The 20,736-nt window shown below is 36.2% G+C and overlaps 1 protein-coding gene across 7 annotated transcripts in view; it reads left to right on the top strand.

Annotated features, from left to right (window-relative positions):
- Positions 1-3,336: 3,336 nt before the first annotated feature.
- LOC106884424 (cyclin-dependent kinase 10) overlaps positions 3,337-20,736 on the top strand; it is a 37,398-nt gene continuing 19,998 nt past the window's right edge. For 5 of the 7 annotated variants that reach the window (XR_008265332.2, XR_016244041.1, XR_008265336.2 and 2 more), the window contains exons 1-9: positions 3,337-3,400; positions 5,024-5,140; positions 6,529-6,601; positions 7,316-7,387; positions 9,208-9,310; positions 10,942-11,023; positions 11,958-12,025; positions 12,904-12,956; positions 14,944-15,013. Coding sequence is in view for 3 of the 7 variants with exons in the window: in XM_014935803.3 (XP_014791289.1) it covers positions 5,057-5,140; positions 6,529-6,601; positions 7,316-7,387; positions 9,208-9,310; positions 10,942-11,023; positions 11,958-12,025; positions 12,904-12,956; positions 14,944-15,013 (605 nt within the window). In the remaining 4 variants the exon portion in view is untranslated. Of the gene's footprint in view, positions 3,401-3,782; positions 3,856-5,023; positions 5,141-6,528; positions 6,602-7,315; positions 7,388-9,207; positions 9,311-10,941; positions 11,024-11,957; positions 12,026-12,903; positions 12,957-14,943; positions 15,014-20,736 lie in introns of those variants that run through there. The other 2 variants (XR_016244040.1, XM_089361767.1) reach the window with 2 other exon arrangements.

The following is a 20,736-nucleotide window of genomic DNA, read 5'->3' as shown; positions in this document are numbered from 1 at the left end:
TTGGGCAAGTGTCTTCCGCTATAGCCTTGGGCCGACCAAAGCAGTGTGAGTGGATTTGGTAGCTGGAAACTGATAGAAGCCCATCACATATATATAAATACATATATACATGTGTATGTATATCTTTGTGTCTGTGTTTGTCCCCATAACTTAGCAGTTCGGTGAAAGAGGTTGATAGAATAAGTTACAGGTTTTTAAAAAATGTACTTGGTTCAATTCATTGGACCAAAAATTCTTTGAGTCAGTGCACCAGCGTGGCTGCAGTCTAATGTCTGAAACAAGTAACAGATTGGTGCATAGACTGGTGACATGTATTACTTGTTTGAACTAATTAGATTGTGTGGGTAGGTGATTTCTTATTGTTTCCTGTTAAAGATACAACTGTAAAACTGACATATTAGAGAAAGTTAATTACTAGTAAATACAGCTTATGGACCAAGAACTAGAGATAACTGAACAAAAAGCATAATGAACATTGTGAAGGATAGTGGTATGTGATAGAATTCAACCTGGATTTGTTTTAATGGATCAAAGCTGTTACTGAGAAGAAAAGCTATTAGCAAAATGAAAAAAAAACTTATGTCAAGAGGAAACATTGAACTGGGTTCTTTATTTTGTGGTGTAGTTTAGGTTTTGTAGAGAAAGGAAGCTTTTTTTATCTTGCAATTTTTTACATATCTTTATTAAGAAACATTTCTCATGGTCCCAGCTAACAAAATGTAAAAGGCATTGCCTTGGAGGATGGCAAGGGAGTTGTGCTGGAACAGCCACTCTGACTCATGGGCCTTGCATTTGCAGACAGCTGTTTCCACCCCAATAGCTGTGAGCTGGGATATAGTCCTGGAGCCAAGAATACTGGAGGTCTCCACTGCCACAGGCTCGACTGTAAACCTGTCGGAGAGTCACCAATAGATTAGTAGTATGATTCTGATAAATACAAGATGTAGGTTGGTCCCAAATATTTGTTCTAAATTTCTTGCATTTCATCTTTAAGCCCTAGCCTCTTATTATACCCCATACTGATTAACTCATATATTCAGTTCCTGATATATCATCATTGCTTTTTTAAGACAGCAAACTAGCAGAATCGTTACCATGGCAGACAAAATGCTTAGTGGTATTTTGTTCGTTTTTACTTTCCAAGTTCAAATTCCACCAATTTTTCACTTTGCTGTTCATCCTTTCAGGCTCAATAAAATAAGTATCTATTGAGCACTAGGATCAATGTAACTGGCTTGCCCCCACCCCAAAATTGCTGGCCTTGTGTCAAAATTTGAAGCGAATATATTATCATTGCTTTAGCTTTAACAAATATTTTTTATCTCTTTTTACTTTCCCTTATTATCTCTATTTTATTTTCATAACTAAATATCATCAATATTTTTATAATCAGAATTGTCCTTATCTTAGACATAACAACACCACAGACTATGCATCTTTAATGAATCAAGAAGAAAAGCTTCTATGTGCTTACTCAATCTGCCACAAAGAGCAGCTAAATCTTACTCAGATTACACTCTACCATCTTTAACAAAAGGAAGAGCACAGTGGATAATGTATTGCATAAAGAAAAAGGATGCGATGGTCACAGCTGCAATGCTTTGATCATAATTGTACCCTACCCAATCAGAAGTGACTTTGGGTCAAACGGCAACTTTTGGTCTTTATGTTATCAGGATATTAAGAAGAAAAAAAATTGTTATAAACATTTCTCATACAATACATGAAAATTTGATTATATGTAAACTTGATTACATAGTATAAGTGCAGGCATGGCTGTGTGGTTAACAAGTTTGCTTCTCAACTATATGGTTTTGGGTTCAGTCCTACTGCATGGCACCTTGCATAAGAGTCTTCTAGTATAAACCTGAGCCCCAGGCTGACCAAAGCCATGTGAGTGGATTTGGTGGAAAGAAATTGAATGGAACTTGTATTATGTGTGTGTGTGTGTGTATTTATGTATATGTATGTTTGTATCCCCTTTCCTTGACATTGTATTATAGTTGTAAATGAATGTCACTGTCATACAAGCAGTACCATTCATTTCCAATATTCTGTGAAAACATGTCTAGCAGTGAGGAACTATTATCTTGTTTAGAAATAGGCAAGTGTTGGCAACAGGAAGGGCATCCAGTCATAGAAATCTGACTGATGCAAACATGGGAAAGTGGATGTTAAAATGATGAACTTCAACATCATTGTTTTTGTTGGGTACAGAAGTGTTGTCAGCCTATGTGAATAGTAACTCATTATTGGTACTGTTGTCTCTTTATTGTCCATAATCTGATTATCCTTTACATGAAACTGTTCAGATTTTGTTCTTTACAACTTTTTATATTCTGTCCCAGAGAAGATATAGATGCTGAGTCTCATGACAATGTCATAAATCATGATTTGCTACAAACAATTCATAGAAAAACTGCATCTCAAAGCATTGATCTTTTAGGGTAAAGGGTAAAAATTTCCTCTGGTCATGAATGACCATGGCACTGTACCTAGAAAGTTATCCTCCAAGACACAAGTCCAGGTAAGGTTGTTTAAGGAAGGCCAGCAGTGGTCCATGCATACCAGCCTCCCTGATCCATGCCACCAATGTTATCCAAGAGAAAGGCAAACACCAATACAGCTTGGCACCGATGAAATCGCAACTCATTTCTACAGCAGAGTGAACTGGAGCAATGTAAAATAAAGTGTCTTGCTCAAGAACACAGCACATAGCCCGGTCTGGGAATCAAACTTGCTACCTCATGATTGTGAGCTCAATACCCTAACCACAGCCATTTGGGAGAAGGATAGGATGTTATAGTTTGCTCAGTTATGGTTGACTTGAGCTAAATAATAACATAATAGCTTCTACCACTCTTATAAATTAAAATTATTCACCTTATGGAATATGCTGGAGTCTTATATTTACATTATATAAATAATTGTTACTAAAACTTATTCTAACCTTATTCTAATTTCATATACTAAACCTATACTAGTTTGTTACCTTTTCTTACATAACATTTTGAGCAAAACCATTTACTAATTATTCACTCAGAAATTTAGTTACTCTTTACTTGTTCAGAAATAATTTGTAAATTTGGTATAATTTTCAATAATTTATTTTCAAATGCTTAAACTTCCTGAGCCACCAGTAATGGATATATTCGAGCGAACCATATAAGGAGCTGACAGCAGCATTAAAAAAAAAAATTCTATATAGGTTGGGAGCAAATTTAAACTCTAAAAATTTATTAGTTGCCTTTGGCCAGTCATACAGGAAAAAAGCAGGTAAATATATTCACAGGGGATTTTTAAAGCTATCACTTGCGAAGGGGGATAATTCCAAATGACTTCTGCACAATATAAGAAGTGAAAATGTGTAACTGGAAAGAAACTTCGTTTTCTTCCGAAGGTTTGTGTATTTGTGGCGTTCTTAACATAGTGCACTGTGATAATTCAGTTGGTTTAAGCATATCTATGAATTATCTGTAAGGTTATGGACAAAATATACATACATTCGAAGCTCATTTCCTAATATTTACATCATAAAATTGTCACTGATAGATCCCCTCATCCAGATTTTAATTTCCTGTCGGAATTGTTTCTCGCTTTCTACCCACAAAACTGTTGTCTTTATGTGTTGTCATCAATAATCATTGTATTCTCATTGCAATAAAGTTACTCGGGAAAATTCAGCTCTAGAATTCACTTGATTTTTTTTTTCCGACCTCGAAGAAGTAAAGGCAAAGTTATTGTCTTCCTTGTTTTATTAGTCAAACGGTGATCTTTGGTTATAGGTACATATTTCTGCAAAGATTGCCAATCATACTTGTGAATCGCTTCTTTTTTCAAGATGTTCAACCATTAGTATGGGTTTTCTAATGCCTTTATATTTGTTAAAAATGTGCAACTAGATACCCATGCTGCACACCGTTTAAGAAACACTTATCTAGTTACTCTCCCTATCGTCTGCTTCACATTTTTACTACCCTGATATCTTCAGCTATGTTGACAACATATTAACGATTGTTATTTTCTTATTATGAGGTATTATATCAGTAACTGATTAGGGTATTGCACTCATGATCGCTAGATCATCATGGGTTCGATTCCCGGACTGGGCGGTGCTTTGTGTTCTTGAGCAAAACGCTTAATTTCACGTTGCTTCAGTTCACTCGGCTGTAAATGAGTAACCCTGTGACGGAATAGCTTTCCGGTTAGGGTGAGTGTTGGCCTGTTCGCCTAGCCAGCGGGGTGGCGTTATTCGAAAGCTGAAACAATGCAAAACGCATTGCGACGGGCGATATTAGCAACATTCGATAGTCTGGTCAATACCGTGATATCAGTAACTAATTTGATTTGAATGAATAGCACATCTGTCAGTTCTGTTACATCTAAAGTTGATTAATTTCCAAGTTACATTAGTCCTCTCCTTTGGATTTAGAATATGATCAAAACTATGAAATTCTGTGTTCCACAAGATTTGAGTTTTCTTCCTCATAATTCTCTTACATCAGTTTATTGTCATTATATTGATATACTTAGTCAACTGTGGGACTGAAAAATTCCTGGAAGTTATGCAATAAATAATATGAATAAATGAAACCAGTTTCTCTTTGAAACAAAATGAATCAAATTTTGGATTGAAATTATACATTTTGCCTCCTTACACAAGAATTCTTTAAAAACTAATTTCTCTGTACTAAATTAGCATTCAAAAATGAAATTATTCTATAAATGAAAAAAGTTCTCTTATCTTTGTGACTGTTTTTACATTAGTGACTCTCTGATTAAATTTGAAATGTGAAAGTAAGATATTAAAATCCAAGAGAACTAGAGATAGTCTGTATCAATAAACAGTAATTACAGCAGCCCACGATGAAGGGCCTCCCTGAATCATCAGGCTTCTTTGTAAATTAACTCCACTTTGTAAATTTTGAATGCATTCTATGTAATGTCAAATGATGTAAAAGTAAAATTTTTAGAGGACTTGACTGTCTCTGAAATATAGCTCTAATCTATTTATTTCTCTCAGGTGCCATAATCTAGCTGCAATCAGTGAATAAAAATGAATGATAAAAGACCTGAGAGGAATGATTTTTTTTATTCATTCCTGACTGGAGACTTGATAGAAATTCCAGAAAAAGCAAGGGTAATATTCTATTTGATCTAATTATTTTCCTTTCAAGGTGCCACATGATGGAACCAACCCATGTAGTGGGAACTACATTTTTGCAAAGCTAACTTCTTAACTTCAAGAACATGTCTAACTGATATCAATTCTCTGTATTGTTGAACTGTCATTGATGAACTGCAACATTTCTCTCTCTATTTTAATAATTTTTTTACACATAACAATCCCTTGTTATTCTCTTTTCCCCGTTTATTTTTTTAAATTATTAAATTAATGTAATTATGTAGCTAACTTTCAATATTCATCCTCCCCTATAAATGGCTGAACTTAAAATTTACTGTAAGTGGCTCCTACAGTTTTTTTTCTTTTGCATTTTTATCTTTTACTTGTTTCTGTGACTGGCTTGTAGCCATAACTGCAGGATGAAAATTCCTTTTCTGGTACCTTTTGCTAATAAGTTAACTTTAAAAACATTTTGCTTGATTGAATTCATTAAAAAGTTGATGTTATAATTTTTTTTTTTTTTACTGTTAAATTAAAATGATTGTAATAAGAAGAATGTAAAGAGGACGTATATTATTTACAATGGACAGATAGGTGTCCTCATCTTGTTTGTTGTTATCACATTTTTTGGCTGATGTACTCTCCAACCTTCATTAGGTGTTCTGGTGGAATTTTGAACCCAACCCTTTATTTGACTAATGGGGTACATTGTTCTCATTCCTAAGGTATGTTGCTGATGTTATTTTTCAAGTCCCTGCCTGGGATCGAACTTAGAACCCGAGAGTTAGTATTCCATGCTCTTATTCACTACACTATATGCCCATAGGCATTAATTTTTGTATTTTCCATTGGTGTTCTCTGTCAATTATTTTAACTTATTCCCACAGTAAGAAATTAAAAGAGGCTGCACATATACTAGGACACAATAACCTCCTAAGCAAACCTAGTGCAGATATAAATGTAATATTGGAACCAGTATCAAGAAAAGATAAAATACTAGGTTTATAAGCCCTAAAAGTCACTCTGTAATTGCCCATGGGCATATAGTGTAGTGGATAAGATTCTAAGTTCAATCTCAGGCAGAGACTTGAAAAATAATATCAACAGAAAAATAACATCCGCAACATACCTTAGGAATGAGAACAGTGTATCCCATTAGTCAAATAAAGGGTTGGGTTCAAAATTCCACCAGAACACCTGATGAAGGCTGGAGAGTACATCAGCCGAAATGTGATAACAACAAACAAGATGAGGACACCTCTCCGTCCATTGTAAATAATGTACATAATTCCTCATCTCAAACATATAGAAATAAAAGAACATAGATTTTGACATTTAAAAAAAAATATCATAGAAACATCTTTTATTATTATTTAATTTTTATTATATTTTTTTTTATACAGCTTGGTAGATGTCGAAGTGTTACAGATTTTGAAAAGCTGAATCGAGTTGGAGAAGGGACATATGGCATTGTTTGTAAGTTTCATGTTTTCACTTTTTATGGCTTATAAACAAATTAAGTACAAAGAGGTTAATAAAAATAGTTAATTACATATTTCTCAAAGCTTCTACATTAAGCTTCTAAACATAAACAAAGAAGTTACTGTATTGTATACTTTCTAAACATAGGAAAAATGTTGTACATGATTTGATTTGTTCTGACTTTCTCAGAGAAATTGCATCATTATGAGACTCAGCACAAAAATACATTGGATTAAAATATATTAGAAATAAGAATACAATAAATTAGTATAGAGTAAAATCATTCGAGCGAGGTTGTTGCCAGTGCCGCTGGACTGGCTCCTGTGCAGGTGGCACGTAAAAAACACCTTTTTGAGCGTGGCCGTTGCCAGTACTGTGTGACTGGCCCTCGTGCCGATGGCACGTAAAAACACCCACTACACTCTTGGGGTGGTTGGCGTTAGATCAGATTGAGGCCTGGTGCAGCCTGCTGGCTTGCCAGTCCTCAGTCAAATCGTCCAACCCATGCTAGCATGGAAAGCGGACGTTAAACGACGAGTGAATGCAACCTTCTTTCCAGCACTACACTCTCGAGCTAACTAAAGTTGGATGAGGTTGTTTTATTCATGGGAGATTTGAACTCTGAAAGAAATTCATAGATTGTGTGTATGTGTGTTTTCTTTCGTTTTCTTTATAGAATGTTAATATGATATTCCATGGATATTTCAGATCGTGCAAGAGACATAAGGTCTGATGCAATTGTTGCATTGAAAAAGATGCGGATGGAAAGAGAACGTGATGGTAGGTTCTTAACTTCTGTATTCTAAGAAAATTTAATTTGAAGAATTTACAATTTTTTTATGTCTTATATTTTGTTACTTTAATAAAAATGTTAACATTTGGAAACAACAACAAAGACTTGTATCCATCTGCAAATTTTATTTTTCAACTCATGACTATCATTTGTATATAGTCAATATTCTCTGTTGGTCTCAGAATCATGAGATTCGGAAGCAAACTTCTTACAATATATATAGTCACTCCTGTCCTTACTGTAGTCCTTAAATAAAGGGTAGTAATCACTTCTATAAGAATGTGTATATATTTCTATACCCATCACTTTGTTTGGATCATTAGAGAATTAAAAATATCTTTCTAACATTTGCAATTTATAAATTTCATAATTTTCTCTACTTATTCTACACTTATTTTTCTCAGGACTAAAAATAATTAGGTGAGTTTAAAAAGTTTAGAACTGGGTATATCGTCTCAGAACAGTTTTTCTACACCAAGAGTTTTTATCATAAATCTGCCAGTAAGAGAGGCCCTGCTTCGTTACTCATCCTACTAGAAATAGTAGCCAAATTTGCTTTCAAATCACACCCTGCTGTCTTAGAAAAAGAAAAGAGCTATTGGCAAATCTCTTAGATTTGACTATGCTGCCCCTGTTATAAAAAAGAAAAGGACAATGCACCTGGAACATTTTAACCATGTTTCAGTTCGATTGGGACTGACAAGGGACTAAACTCAAGTAGCTTCATCATTACTCAAATTCTGAATTGCTATGCATTAAAACGTGAAGACAAGTGAACATTTCTTTTATGGTTTTCAATGTATTTATTAGATAATCCAGAACACAAATGATGGTGCACGACATATTGAACTGTACAAATTGCAGTAGTACTTGTTTGTGTTATGTTTTTTCTTTTGGTTTTTTTTTGGTTTTTTACATTTGTTTTACACCCTTTTTCCAGGCTAGCATGGGTTTGATGGAGATAGATTTCGAGACAGCATTTTATGGCTAGAGGCCTTTCCTAGAAATAGCCCCTACCTGTTTCCCAAATAGATTTTTTTACTGATCTTCAAATGCATACCAATATGCATTTCATATTTATATCAATATTTATGCACATTACCTACAAGCATACTCACTGACAAACATGCGTATATATATATGTGTGTGTGTGTGTGTGTTCACATCAGGCTTCCATACAATTTCCAGGTACCAATTCCCCTTACATGGTATTGGTTAGCTCTAGGTTACACAAGAGGAGTCTTGCTCAGAATGTCACCCAGTGAGATACAATTCAAAACCATGTTGTTATGAAGTAAACTCCATATCTACACATCCAGTAACTGTGATAAATAAACTAATAAATTAAGAAGATCAAATGAAACGTAGAGAGATAGTTGGAATCTGGTTAGTTGAAGAGTCAAGAGTCAGTTTTAATTATAGTATAATACATATCTGTGTGGTCCAGAGCATGGCATTAAATCACATTCAATGATGCAATTCTTATTTGAAAGTTCAGGAGTTAGAGAGAAAAGGAGTTTCCTCGTCACTACAACTCCCAGGTTTTCTGTGGCCTGGGGTTTTAGTATCTTTCAAGGGCCCCTGTTATGAATCAAATAGCAGAAGATGGTCTCGTGGCTAAGACATACAAGTCTCAGAAGAGTGCTGGCTCCTAGACATGGTCATATAGATGGGCCTCTGTGGTCATTAAAACAGTGATTAAAACAATATAACATAATTTCCTGATGTTTTCATTCATTTGCTCCAACTCTTTATTCTAACTCTTTCTCTTTACTAAATTATTTTTTTAAAATTTGTATTCTACCAGGAATCCCTATCAGTGGTCTTCGAGAAATTAACATACTTCTAAATCTACGCCATGAAAACATAGTTGAACTACAAGAAGTGGTTGTTGGTAAAAGTCTTGACAGGTAGATTTTTCTGTTTTTTTTTTAATGCTTATTTCTCTTAAGCACTTTCTCTATATAAATACAGTTTACAATGACTGCCACTAATACGTTGTTGTTGTAAAGTTCTAGGTTAACTTTAGTTGAGCATCTGTTGGTATATATCATCATCATCATCGTTTAACGTCCGCTTTCCATGCTAGCATGGGTTGGACGATTATATATATATATATATATATATATATATATATATATATATATAATGAAAAGAATGACTTGCTGTTATTCACAATTCTGTTTAACCTCATTTTTCCTTGCTGGTATGAGTAGGATGGTTTGACAGGGGACCAGTGAGCTGCAGGGCTATGTTGAGCTTTAATGAACTCTTTGGCATAATGCCTACAGCTGGGTGCCCTTCCAAATGCCAATCACTTTACAGTATGTACTGGGTGTTTTTTTTATGCCAACAGTACTTGTGAGATTGCCATGTAACTTGTAAAACAAAAAAGGACAGAGAAAAAGAAGAACTCCCACTACTAGTATTTGGGAGAACAAGGTGAAGGTGGGTGGCATTCCCACCTTATCCTTCAAAATTGTTGACAAGCCTAAGTATGATAGAATGACAGGCACAAGTGTTTTGTTATAAAGGAGAAATAAAAGGCAGGTAGCGATGGGGAGCTAAAGTAAACTCTGAAGGAACAAGAAGGGGAGCATAGATGGTGGATTATGGGAGGGGATGGAGAGTGGATGCTTTCATATGAGTGTGAGATGAGAGCAAACAGGTGAGGGTAGAGGTTAATATAGTGAACAAGTGTAGGGGGTGCAGATGATGAGAAATACTAGTATGTAGAGGGGAAAGAGTGGCTCAGGAAGCAGTGCAGAGTAGTACATTAATGGGAGCAGACGCTGTGAGCTTTGTATAGCCGAGTGAGCAAGGATTCTCAAAGACTCCATGAAACCTTGATCACTGAACACTCGCTAGGAAATTTATAGTCCTTGCATCCATTGCAAATACTATCTGCTGCAAGCATGGGATTCTCCATTCTCCGAAAAGACCCGGAAAGGTCCTTACAAACTAAAAGTAACCCAAGGGAAAATTTCTCTGTCCCCCCCACTTTTTTGACCCAGATGAACTGGTCTAAGGGAAATAACCCATCCTCACCGACATGGAGCGTTTATTCTTTGGTGATTTACTGACCAACTGACTGTAACGGATTCCTACCTCCCAGAGATGAAGAATTACATTTGTCTTCAGCTTTAGAGTGTGACGAGCCATACATGAGGTTAAGCTCCTTGTGGATGCAAAACCATTGGCTACTCTGTAACCAGACAGACTTAACTACATATAAATATATATATGTATGCGTGCGTGTGTATGTTTGTGTCTCTTTGACTTGATATTCTGTGATAGTTGTAAATGAAAGTCACTGTCACACAAGCAGCGTCATTCATTTCAAATATTCTGAGAGAACATGTCTGACCATGGAGAAAAATTACCTTGCTTGGATCCCCAAGAAGGGGATCCAGTCATTGAAAATCTGCTTCTATAAACTCTGTCCAGCCAATGAAGCTTGGAAATGTGAATGTTAAAACAATGATGATGATGATATGTGAAAATTTCATATTATACTCTAGTATATCTTTGTCCATTTCAGTATATTTCTAGTGATGGAATATTGTGAACAAGATCTTGCCTCTCTGCTTGATAATATGCAGGCTCCTTTTTCAGAAGCACAGGTATGCATTTTTTAAAAAAATCCTTTATGCATAAGACACATGCACATACATATACATACATTCTTACATATATCTGTACACGCGCACGCGCACACATAAATATATGTCTGTGTGCTTATGTCCATGTTTATGTTAACACAGGCCTAAAAGTTGGTTTTGTTTGTTGTGTTCCTTTCTTTATGCCCAGTAACTTACTGATTAAACAAATAGTGGCCAATAAAATAAGTATCAGTCTAAGATAATTGCTGGTATTGAACCAAGCATAAATATGATTGTTCCAGCATGGCCAAAGCCTAATGACTAAAATCAAACTAGAGAATAAATGAATATATTTGTTGTCTGTCAGTAACATAATTATTGCATATTTACATCATCATCATCACTTTACATCTACTTTGTGTGTTGGTATGGGTTTGATGGGTTTTCTACTGCAAAGTTTTGCAAGCAGAAGCCCTTCCTGTTGCCTCTTATAATACACCCTAACAGAGCACCTTAGGCAAGTATCTTCTGCTATAGCCTTCAGTTGACCAAAGCTTTGTGTGTGGATGTGGTAGATAGAAACTGAAAGATGCCTATTGTATGTATATCTATCTATCTATCTATCTATACATGTATTTATATATGATATATATATATATATATATATATATATATATATGATATATGCACACACTCACACACACACACAAGCACCTCGAGCAAATTCTTTCTGATCCATGCAAGCAGGGAAAAGTGAATATCATGGTGAATGATGGTGATGATGAAATTACATACTGTTATTCTCTTTAAGATTCACCATTAAAATGATTTATTTCATCCTTTATTGAAGCTTCCACAGTTTCATTATGTAAATATAAATTATATTAAGAATTGACTTGCTAATTTGATTTTTATTTGCACAATATAGAGAAATTGTTTTTCACTGTAATTGCAGGTGAAATCTATAATGCTTCAAGTTTTTAAAGGACTTCAGTATTTGCATGAAAACTGTATTATCCATCGGTATGTATACAATTTAAGAGTGTTTAAAAAAACTAGAATATAGTTAATCATACAATTGTATGCAGTGGAGTTATAAGAGCCATTTATAATACACTGAAACTGTTATATTTACTTTTGTAAATATAATAGACTTGAAGGTCTGATCACAGTGGAGAAAGATGGTTGCAGCGACCAGCAAGTTGTAAGATTTATATTATAGTGGCCCTTCTATTCAGTGAATTGTCTTACAAAGCTGGAGCATCACAACTGCCCTGGAGTTGCTAGAAGGGTGTCAAAGAAAGCACCGGGTGACCTAAAGGACACCACTCATTGATTTGCTGACGAGGTTGACTCCACTAGTCGTTTTCTTTCCAGAGGCACTCACAAGAGAGTGAGGGTTTGGGATTGGACTTTTCTTCCATAACATGCAAATTAATCCGTAGCTAACCCTGACAGGTGCTACTACTCTGGGTCATAGAAGACCTGGGAACAACAGTGGCTAAGAGATGGTTCCACATTCCTCAAAGCCGTTTCCTTTCCCAAGGCACTCACAAGACAGTGAGAGTCTGTGCTTGGAATTTCCTCCATGGCGTGCTAATTAACTCATAGCTGTGTCCCAGACAAGTGCTACTACTCAGGGTTAGAATAGACCTGAGAACAATAGTCGCTAAGAGGGATTCTGTTTAAAGTCATATTGAGGACATATGTTCCACTACACATTGTAGATAAATGGTGATCATGACTGCATAGCAGTCGTGATACAGTTGTTTCAGTTTCCCCACACTGTAATTTCAGATCTGATCTTTTACCAAATACAACTGCAAAATAGTTAATGTTTATTTACAACAAAACAAAAAACCGATATCATTCTTCATGTTTATAATTTTTCTTTATTGCAGAGACCTTAAAGTTTCTAATCTTCTTATGACTGATGAAGGTTGTGTAAAAATAGGTAAGATTTCATGTTTCACGTTGATTTCGTTTCCTTTAAAAATCTCATTTGCTTCCTGGATTTGTATGATATAGCAGGCATAATTTTTCTCAGAGCAGGGGCACCTCCATTAGTCAAACAAATTGACCCCAGTACTTACTTTCTTAAAGTCTGGTATTTATTCTATCAGTGTCTTTTGCCAAACTGCTAAGTTAGAGGAACAAAAACAAACTAACACTTGTTGTCAAGTAGTTTCTGGGGGACAAACATCGAACAAAGATACACACTCACACATGCATGATGGGCTTCCACACAGTTTCCATCTACCAAATTCACTCACAAGACATTACTTGGCCCAATGCTATACTAGAAGGCACTTGCTCAAGGTACTGTGCAGTTGAACTGAACCACAAGCTTCTTAACCACACAACCATGCCTGTGCCTATGAGAAACTTTAGATTGATTACAAACAGTTGGGTCAGCATATTAGAATATTTAAACATCAGTTGTAATGAACGAGAGGTTGAGTTGTTGGACTGATCAGTAAAACATTCTTTGTCTCATAATCATAACCGAGGTACATACTTCTGCAGGTCTGATCTGCTTATTTTACAATGGATAAAGTAAAGCATTCAGATATGAAAATGCATGTTCCAACTATATGCACACGATCAGATTTATAAAAATCATCATTGGAAAAGTGATAGCACAATCATATGGAATCCAAACAGTTTTTGGTGAGGCATTTGAGCTTTAAGTGCACATTCATATGGATTTTTTTTTATCTTTAATCCATGCATAATCAATGAAATATTAGTGTATTGTAAAAATATTTGAATTTGGGCTGTGTGGTAAGAATTTTGCTTCCCAACCACATGGTGTTGGGTTCATTCCCACTGTGTGGCACTTTGGGTAAGTGTCTTCTACTATAGCCTTGGGCTGACCAAAGCCTTGTGAGTGGTTTGGTAGACCGAAACTGAAAGAATCCTGTTGTATATGTATATGTGTGTCTTTGTGTTTATCCTGCACCACCACTTGACAACCGGTGTTGGTGTGTTTGTGTCCCCATAACTTAGCAGTTTAGCAAAAGAGATTGATAGAATAAGTACCAGGTTTTTTAAAAAATACACGCTGTAATCAATTCATTTGACCAAAAGTTCTTCAAGGAGGTGCCTCAGTATGGCCATAACCTAGTGACTGAAACAAGTAAAAAGTAACTCATCAGCTTCACCGTCCGAGCGTGATCATTGCCAGAGCACGAGCTGTCTGGATTCTGTGCTGGTGGCACGTAAATAGCACCATCTGAGTGTGACCGTTACCAACGTCGCCTTCCTGGCACTTGTGCCAGTGGCATGTGAAAAGGTATTTGAGCGAGTTTGTTGCCAGTACCGCTGGACTGGCTCCTGTGCAGGTGGCACGTGAAATACACCGTTGCCAGTACCTCCTGACTGGCCTTCGTGCCTGTGGCATGTAAAAGCACCCACTACACTCTCAGAGTGGTTGGCGTTAGGAAGGGCATCTGGCTGTAGAAACTCTGCCAAATCAGATTGGAGCCTGGTGTGGCCATCTGGTTCGCCAGTCCTCAGTCAAATCGTCCAACCCATGCTAGCATGGAAAGCGGACGTTAAACGATGATGATGATGATGATGATAAAAAAAAAAAAAGATTTGTATTTTGTGGTAATAAATGGCTTGCTGTTAATTGTCCCTAGGTCAGCCCTGTTTGGGCAGAGCCATGATGAAAGGTGTTGTTGCCTTGACTGCTGCATCTGTTTTTCTGACATATGTATCTAGGATTACATTATCCAATGTATCCTTTTATTTCTTAAATACTGTAGAGTGAGATTACTGGGAGATTTTGTTGCTATTTATGCAAATCAAGAAACCATATAGGGGAATTCTTAGGGAGATTTTTTACAGTTTGTTATTTTGTATGCAAAGATTGGGAAAATTCTAATCAAAAATTAATTTTATTTTGAGAGTGTTTCTGTTGCCATTTCTAATTTTAGCTGATTTTGGACTCACTCGGAAATATTGTATGCCTATGAAACCAATGACTCCAAAAGTCGTTACCTTGTGGTAAGTAAGATTCACTATTCCTTCCTATATGGAAATGGTTTCTTGATAAATTTTCTGACGATATAGAATTTTTATATTTGTTTTTTCAATGTTGTGTAGATGAATAAATGCTCATTTGTATTACCTTTCTGAGTTGTACTGCCTATCAGTCTGTCTTTGAATGGTTGCAATGGCATAATCATCTTTTTTTCTGAGAAGATGTTGCTATTTTACTTAGCCCTTCTACATCACTAAAGAAAGAATTACTATGAGTGTGTCTAGCATCCATGCAGTGCCATGTAAAACCATTCCAAGCTGGAAACTACAGCCTAGAGCTTTGTCCTGGAAGATCTGTAGAGCTCAAGGAGGACATCCTGCAAACTCTGGTGGAACAAAAGCCCATCATAACTGTTGAGAAACTAGCTGAGAAGCTTGGATTTGGTCATTCAACCATTCATCAACACCTGCGTGCCATTGGAAATGTCAGCAAATTGGGTCAATGGGTTCCTCACTAACTTTCTGAGTCTAATCACACACAGAGTGAATGTGTACTCTTCTTTGCTGTCATGTCTCATGAATGAACCTTATTTTTTGGACCAGATAGTGACTGGTAACAAGAAATGCGTTCTCTATAAAAATGTCAAGCGCCGAAGACAGTGAGAAGGGAAAGGAGAAACACCAGCACCCCAGACTACAGAAAGTCTTCACCCAGATAAGGTGTTATCTGTCTGGTGGAATATGAAAGGTTTAGTCCACTTTGAACTTTTAAACCTAAACCAAACGATAACAAAGGAGATCTACTGCAAACAGCTTGAGCAGCTTGAGCGGTTTAAGTCAGCATTAGAAGAAAAACGACCATCTTTGGTTTCAAGACGAAAGGTGTTCTTCCATCAGGATAATGTTTGGCCACATACAGCAAGGATGACATTCCAAAGGCTGGAGCATTTTGAATGGGAAATGATGCCTCACCCACCATGTTCACTGGACATTCCTCCATCTGATTATCATTTATTCCACAGTCTTCAATATCATTTGGACAGAAAAATATGAATCCTGTAGACTAGGCCAGAACAATACTAGAGGAGTATTTTTTGTCAAGGACAAGTGAATTTTAGAAAAGGGGCCTTGAAAGTCTACCAGATAGATGGAAGAGTATTGTGGAAAATGAGAGTATATTTTAGATTAAAAAAAGAACTATGTTTATCTTAATTTTGAAAAAATAAAAGAAATATATAAAAAACGCATTATTTATGGGATGCCCCAATAGAAGGCACCCATGCCAATGACACGTAGAAGACACCTGCGCTGGTGACACATTAAAGGCACCCATGCCAGTGACACATGAGAGGCACATGCCAGAAACACATAAAAGGCACCTGTGCTGGTGATACACAAAGGGCACTTGTGTCAGTGACACATAAGAGACACCCAGTACACTCTATAAAGTGGTTGGCATTAGGAAGGGCATCCAGCTGTAGAAACCAAGCCAAAACAGACTGGTGCATGGTGCAACTTTCCATCTAACCAGTTCCAGTTAAACTGTCTGGCCCATGCCAGCATGGAAAACAGATAATGGAAAATGATAATGATGATGAGATATAGGTATAGATGAATCCTCATCATCACTTAATGTCCATGTTTTATGCTGGCATGGGTTGAACAGCTGGACAGAATATGAAGGACCTCAACATTACATCGTACTCTAATATTTGCTTTGACATGGCTTCTATCGATGGATGCCCTTCCTACTACCAACTGCTTTACAACATGTACTGGGTGCTTTGTTCATACCACCAGCACTAATGAGGCCAACATACAGTTTGCAAGACTACAAATCTTAACTGCCACAATCCCCTTAATTGTGCAGCATAGCTGACTTGAGAAGGAGAGAAGTGAAAGAATTGATTCTAGTTCTTCACTAGTACTTTATTGATCATAGAAGAAGGATAGGCAATGTTGATCTTTGTAGAATTTGAACTCATAGTACAGAGAGCCAGAACAAATATAGTGCAAAGCATTCTATTTACATCTGTAAATATATGGTCTTAGTAGTTATTTCTACTTTAATATAAATATAAAATTGGATCAAAAGCACATCCAGTTTATAATTGCCTACAAAGAATGTCTGGAGCTATATATTAGAAGAAATAGAAATGCAAACAATATTATCGATATTTTAAAATTTCATTTGATATTTCAGCAGCTGTTTTGGTGACAACCATGAATGAATACAGCTATGTAACTATATATAGTAATAGCAATTTATATGACATACTTATCAATAATCACTAATAGTTATTATATAACATAATTATTAATTAGTAACAATTGTTATCATAATCACATAATATGAACTCTGTAATCCCTCAACTATTGCAGGTGTTACATTCCAACCACTCCCCTGCAAAGTAGAAACAGTACTGTACTCTTTACTCTTTTACTTGTTTTAGTCATTTGACTGCGGCCATGCTGGAGCACCGCCTTTTAGTCGAGCAAATCGACCCCAGGACTTATTCTTTGTAAGCCTAGTACTTATTCTATCAGTCACTTTTGCCGAACCATTAAGTTACGGGGTCATAAATACACCACCATCGGTTGTCAAGCGATGCTGGGGGGACAAACACAGACACACAAACATACACACACATATACATACATATATACGATCGGCTTCTTTCAGTTTCCGTCTACCAAATCCACTCACAAGGCTTTGGTCAACCCAAGGCTATAGTAGAAGACACTTGCCCAAGGTGCCACGCAGTGGGACTGAACCCAGAACCATGTGGTTGGTAAGCAAACTACTTACCACACAGCCACTCCTGCATATTTTTTTAAATTATTTTTGTAATTTGTATATATTTATTGTATTATAAATGCAAAACAACACCATGGAGGCATCGACGTAAACTTAAATAATAAACTGCGATAGGTGAACCATGATATGATGAGAGATTACTGTAGTTCTTTTTAATTTTTCTGATTTTGGCACAAAGTCAGCATTTTTGAAGGGAAGTGAGTAAGTTAGTTACATTGACCCCAGTACTTGAGTGGATCAACCCCAGAAGGATGAAAGGCAAAGCTGACCTTTCGTAAAAGCACCCACTACACTCTCGGAGTGGTTGGCATTAGGAAGGGCATCCAGCTGTAGAAACTCTGCCAGATCAGATTGGAGCCTGGTGCAGCCATCTGGTTTGCCAGTCCTCAGTCAAATCATCCAACCCATGCTAGCATGGAAAGCGGACGTTAAATGATGATGATGACGATGATGATATATATATATATATATATATATATATATATATATATATATATATATATAAATGCATGTGTGTACGTGTCAAGTATGTGCAGCTTAGGCAATATAACAGTGTTACTATAGTTGAATACAACAAAGTTAACATTATCAAAAAAAATGACCCAGTTTTAAAATAAAATCCATTGAGTAAGAAATAAAAGCAGTTAAGAGAGGTCAATTGTACATAGATTCAGATTTAAGTCTTTTTGTTCCATAACATCACTTTACATGCATACCCTCTCTCTCTCTCTCTCTCTCTCTCTCTCTCTCTCTCTCTCAGTTATATTGGTGTTCATATATAAATAAATATATATGAGTGTATGAATATATATATATATATATATCCAAATTGAGGGAGTGGATCAGGTAAAATTCAGGCTCCATATGTTTCTTAGCTGGCAGATCCTCTGATGTAATAATTACTCAATGAGGAGTACTCTGCTAGCTACTCTTCAAGTCAAAGATACCTTTATTATACGAAGGCTACACTGTTGTTAAGAAATCCCAAGTTAACTTGCTGAAGATATTATGAAAAATTTTTTTTCAACTTACCACATTTTGGTATGGATAAATCTTACAACCCTTGCCAATAAATTGTTATTGTTGCTGAACATAGTTTTTTCATACCTACTATGAACTGCTTGAAGCTTACAAACTGCCTACACTTAGATCCTTTAGATCTTATAATTACGTATGTGTGTGTAGACAAACGAAAATTAAAAATAACAACATAGCAAAAGTCGAAAGGACGTACAGGTGAAATGTATTAGGTTAGTATAAGATGGAAGAAAGATGGGTGTATAACATTTCAAGCATGATCCTTTGTCAGAAAGAGGAGAGAAGAAAGCCCAGAGAGAAGGAAAAAAATGTTTAGGAAAAGTATGTGTGTGGTTACATGGCTGAAGTGACCGGAAGTGGTGAGAGATAAAGTGTTTTTTTAAGGCTGATAGAATAAGTACCAGGCTTTAAAAAAATGTACTGGGGTCAATTCATTTGACTAAAAGCTCTTTGAGGGAGTTCCTAGTATGGCTGCATTTAATGTCTGAAGCAAGTAAAAGATAAAAGATGTGTCTGTGTATGTATTTACATGTGTGTATATATACATACATATATATACATGCACAAATATATATACACACACATACACACACACACACACACACACACACACACACACACATACATCTTTTATCTTTTACTTCTTTCTGTCAGTAGATTGGGGCCATGCTGGAGCACTGCCTTGAAGAGTTTTTTGTCAAACAAATCGACCCCAGTACTTTTTTTTTAAGCCCAATACTTATTCTGTCGGTCTCTTTCACCAAGCTGCTAAGTTACTGGCTTGTATACACACTAAAACCAGTTGTCAAGTGATTGTGGTGGACAAACAAAGACACAAAGGCACACACTTGGCATTAGGAAGGGCATCCAGCTGTAGAAACTCTGCCAGATCAGATTGGAACCTGGTGCAGCCTTCTGGCTTGCCAGTCCTCAGTCAAATCATCCAACCCATGCTAGCATGGAAAACGGATGTTAAACAATGATGATGATTATATATATATATATATGATGGCTTCTTTCAGTTTTCACCCACCAAGTCCACTCAAAAGGCTTTAGTCAGCCTTAGGCTATTTTAGAAGATGCTTGCCCAAGATGTCACACAGGAAGACTGAACCTATGAAATAAATAGTTCACCACCTACTTGAAATAGCAGTCAAATCTCTTTTAAACTGCACTCTACCATACTATAAAAAGCGTGTGTTGGATAATGTAAACTGAAATACATAATGCTTGAAATTTGGACTAATCTTGGCTAGAATACCTCTAATCATAGATATACATGATCAGGGCTGATCTGGGTTAAACAGTGACACTAAAAAGTCGGTGACAGTAAGGATGGAGTGTGGACAAACATGTTTTTTGCTGTATTTAGTTGTGGTAATAAAAAAAGGTAATACCCAACACATAGGTCAACCTATAACCTGTCTGTCCAGAAGTTCCCTGCCATTTTTTCTTTTTTTTTTAGGCAGGGTCACTATCTATCTCCAGGCCTGTCACAATTTCACCATATTATTTATTTTTGCCTGGTGAGTGGACTAGATTAATGTGAAATGAAGTGTTTTGCTCAAAAACACAACACCTTGCCCGGTCCAGGAATTGAAACCACAATCTTACAATGATGAGTCAGTCCAACAGCTTAATCACTGAGCCACATGCCTCCATTTATTTAGTTGTGTCCCTTCGTATTCTGAGTATAAAATTCCACTATGGGTTTGACTTTGCTTTCATCTTTTACTGTGATTGATAAATTAAGTACTAGTCAAGTACAAGGTTAGTGTAATCAGTGTGTCCTCTTACCTCCATTCATCCATCCTCAAACAAACGAAAAGTTTATGGCAAAGTGTGTCATTTCTAAAAATCAATAGCTACATGAAAATGGTTTTTATGTACA

The sequence above is a fragment of the Octopus bimaculoides genome, chromosome 1 (genome assembly GCF_046866305.1).
Source record: "Octopus bimaculoides isolate indiv1 chromosome 1, ASM4686630v1, whole genome shotgun sequence".
In the NCBI taxonomy this organism is placed as follows: Eukaryota; Metazoa; Mollusca; class Cephalopoda; order Octopoda; family Octopodidae; genus Octopus; species Octopus bimaculoides.
This window is presented reverse-complemented; position numbering and strand designations above follow the sequence as displayed.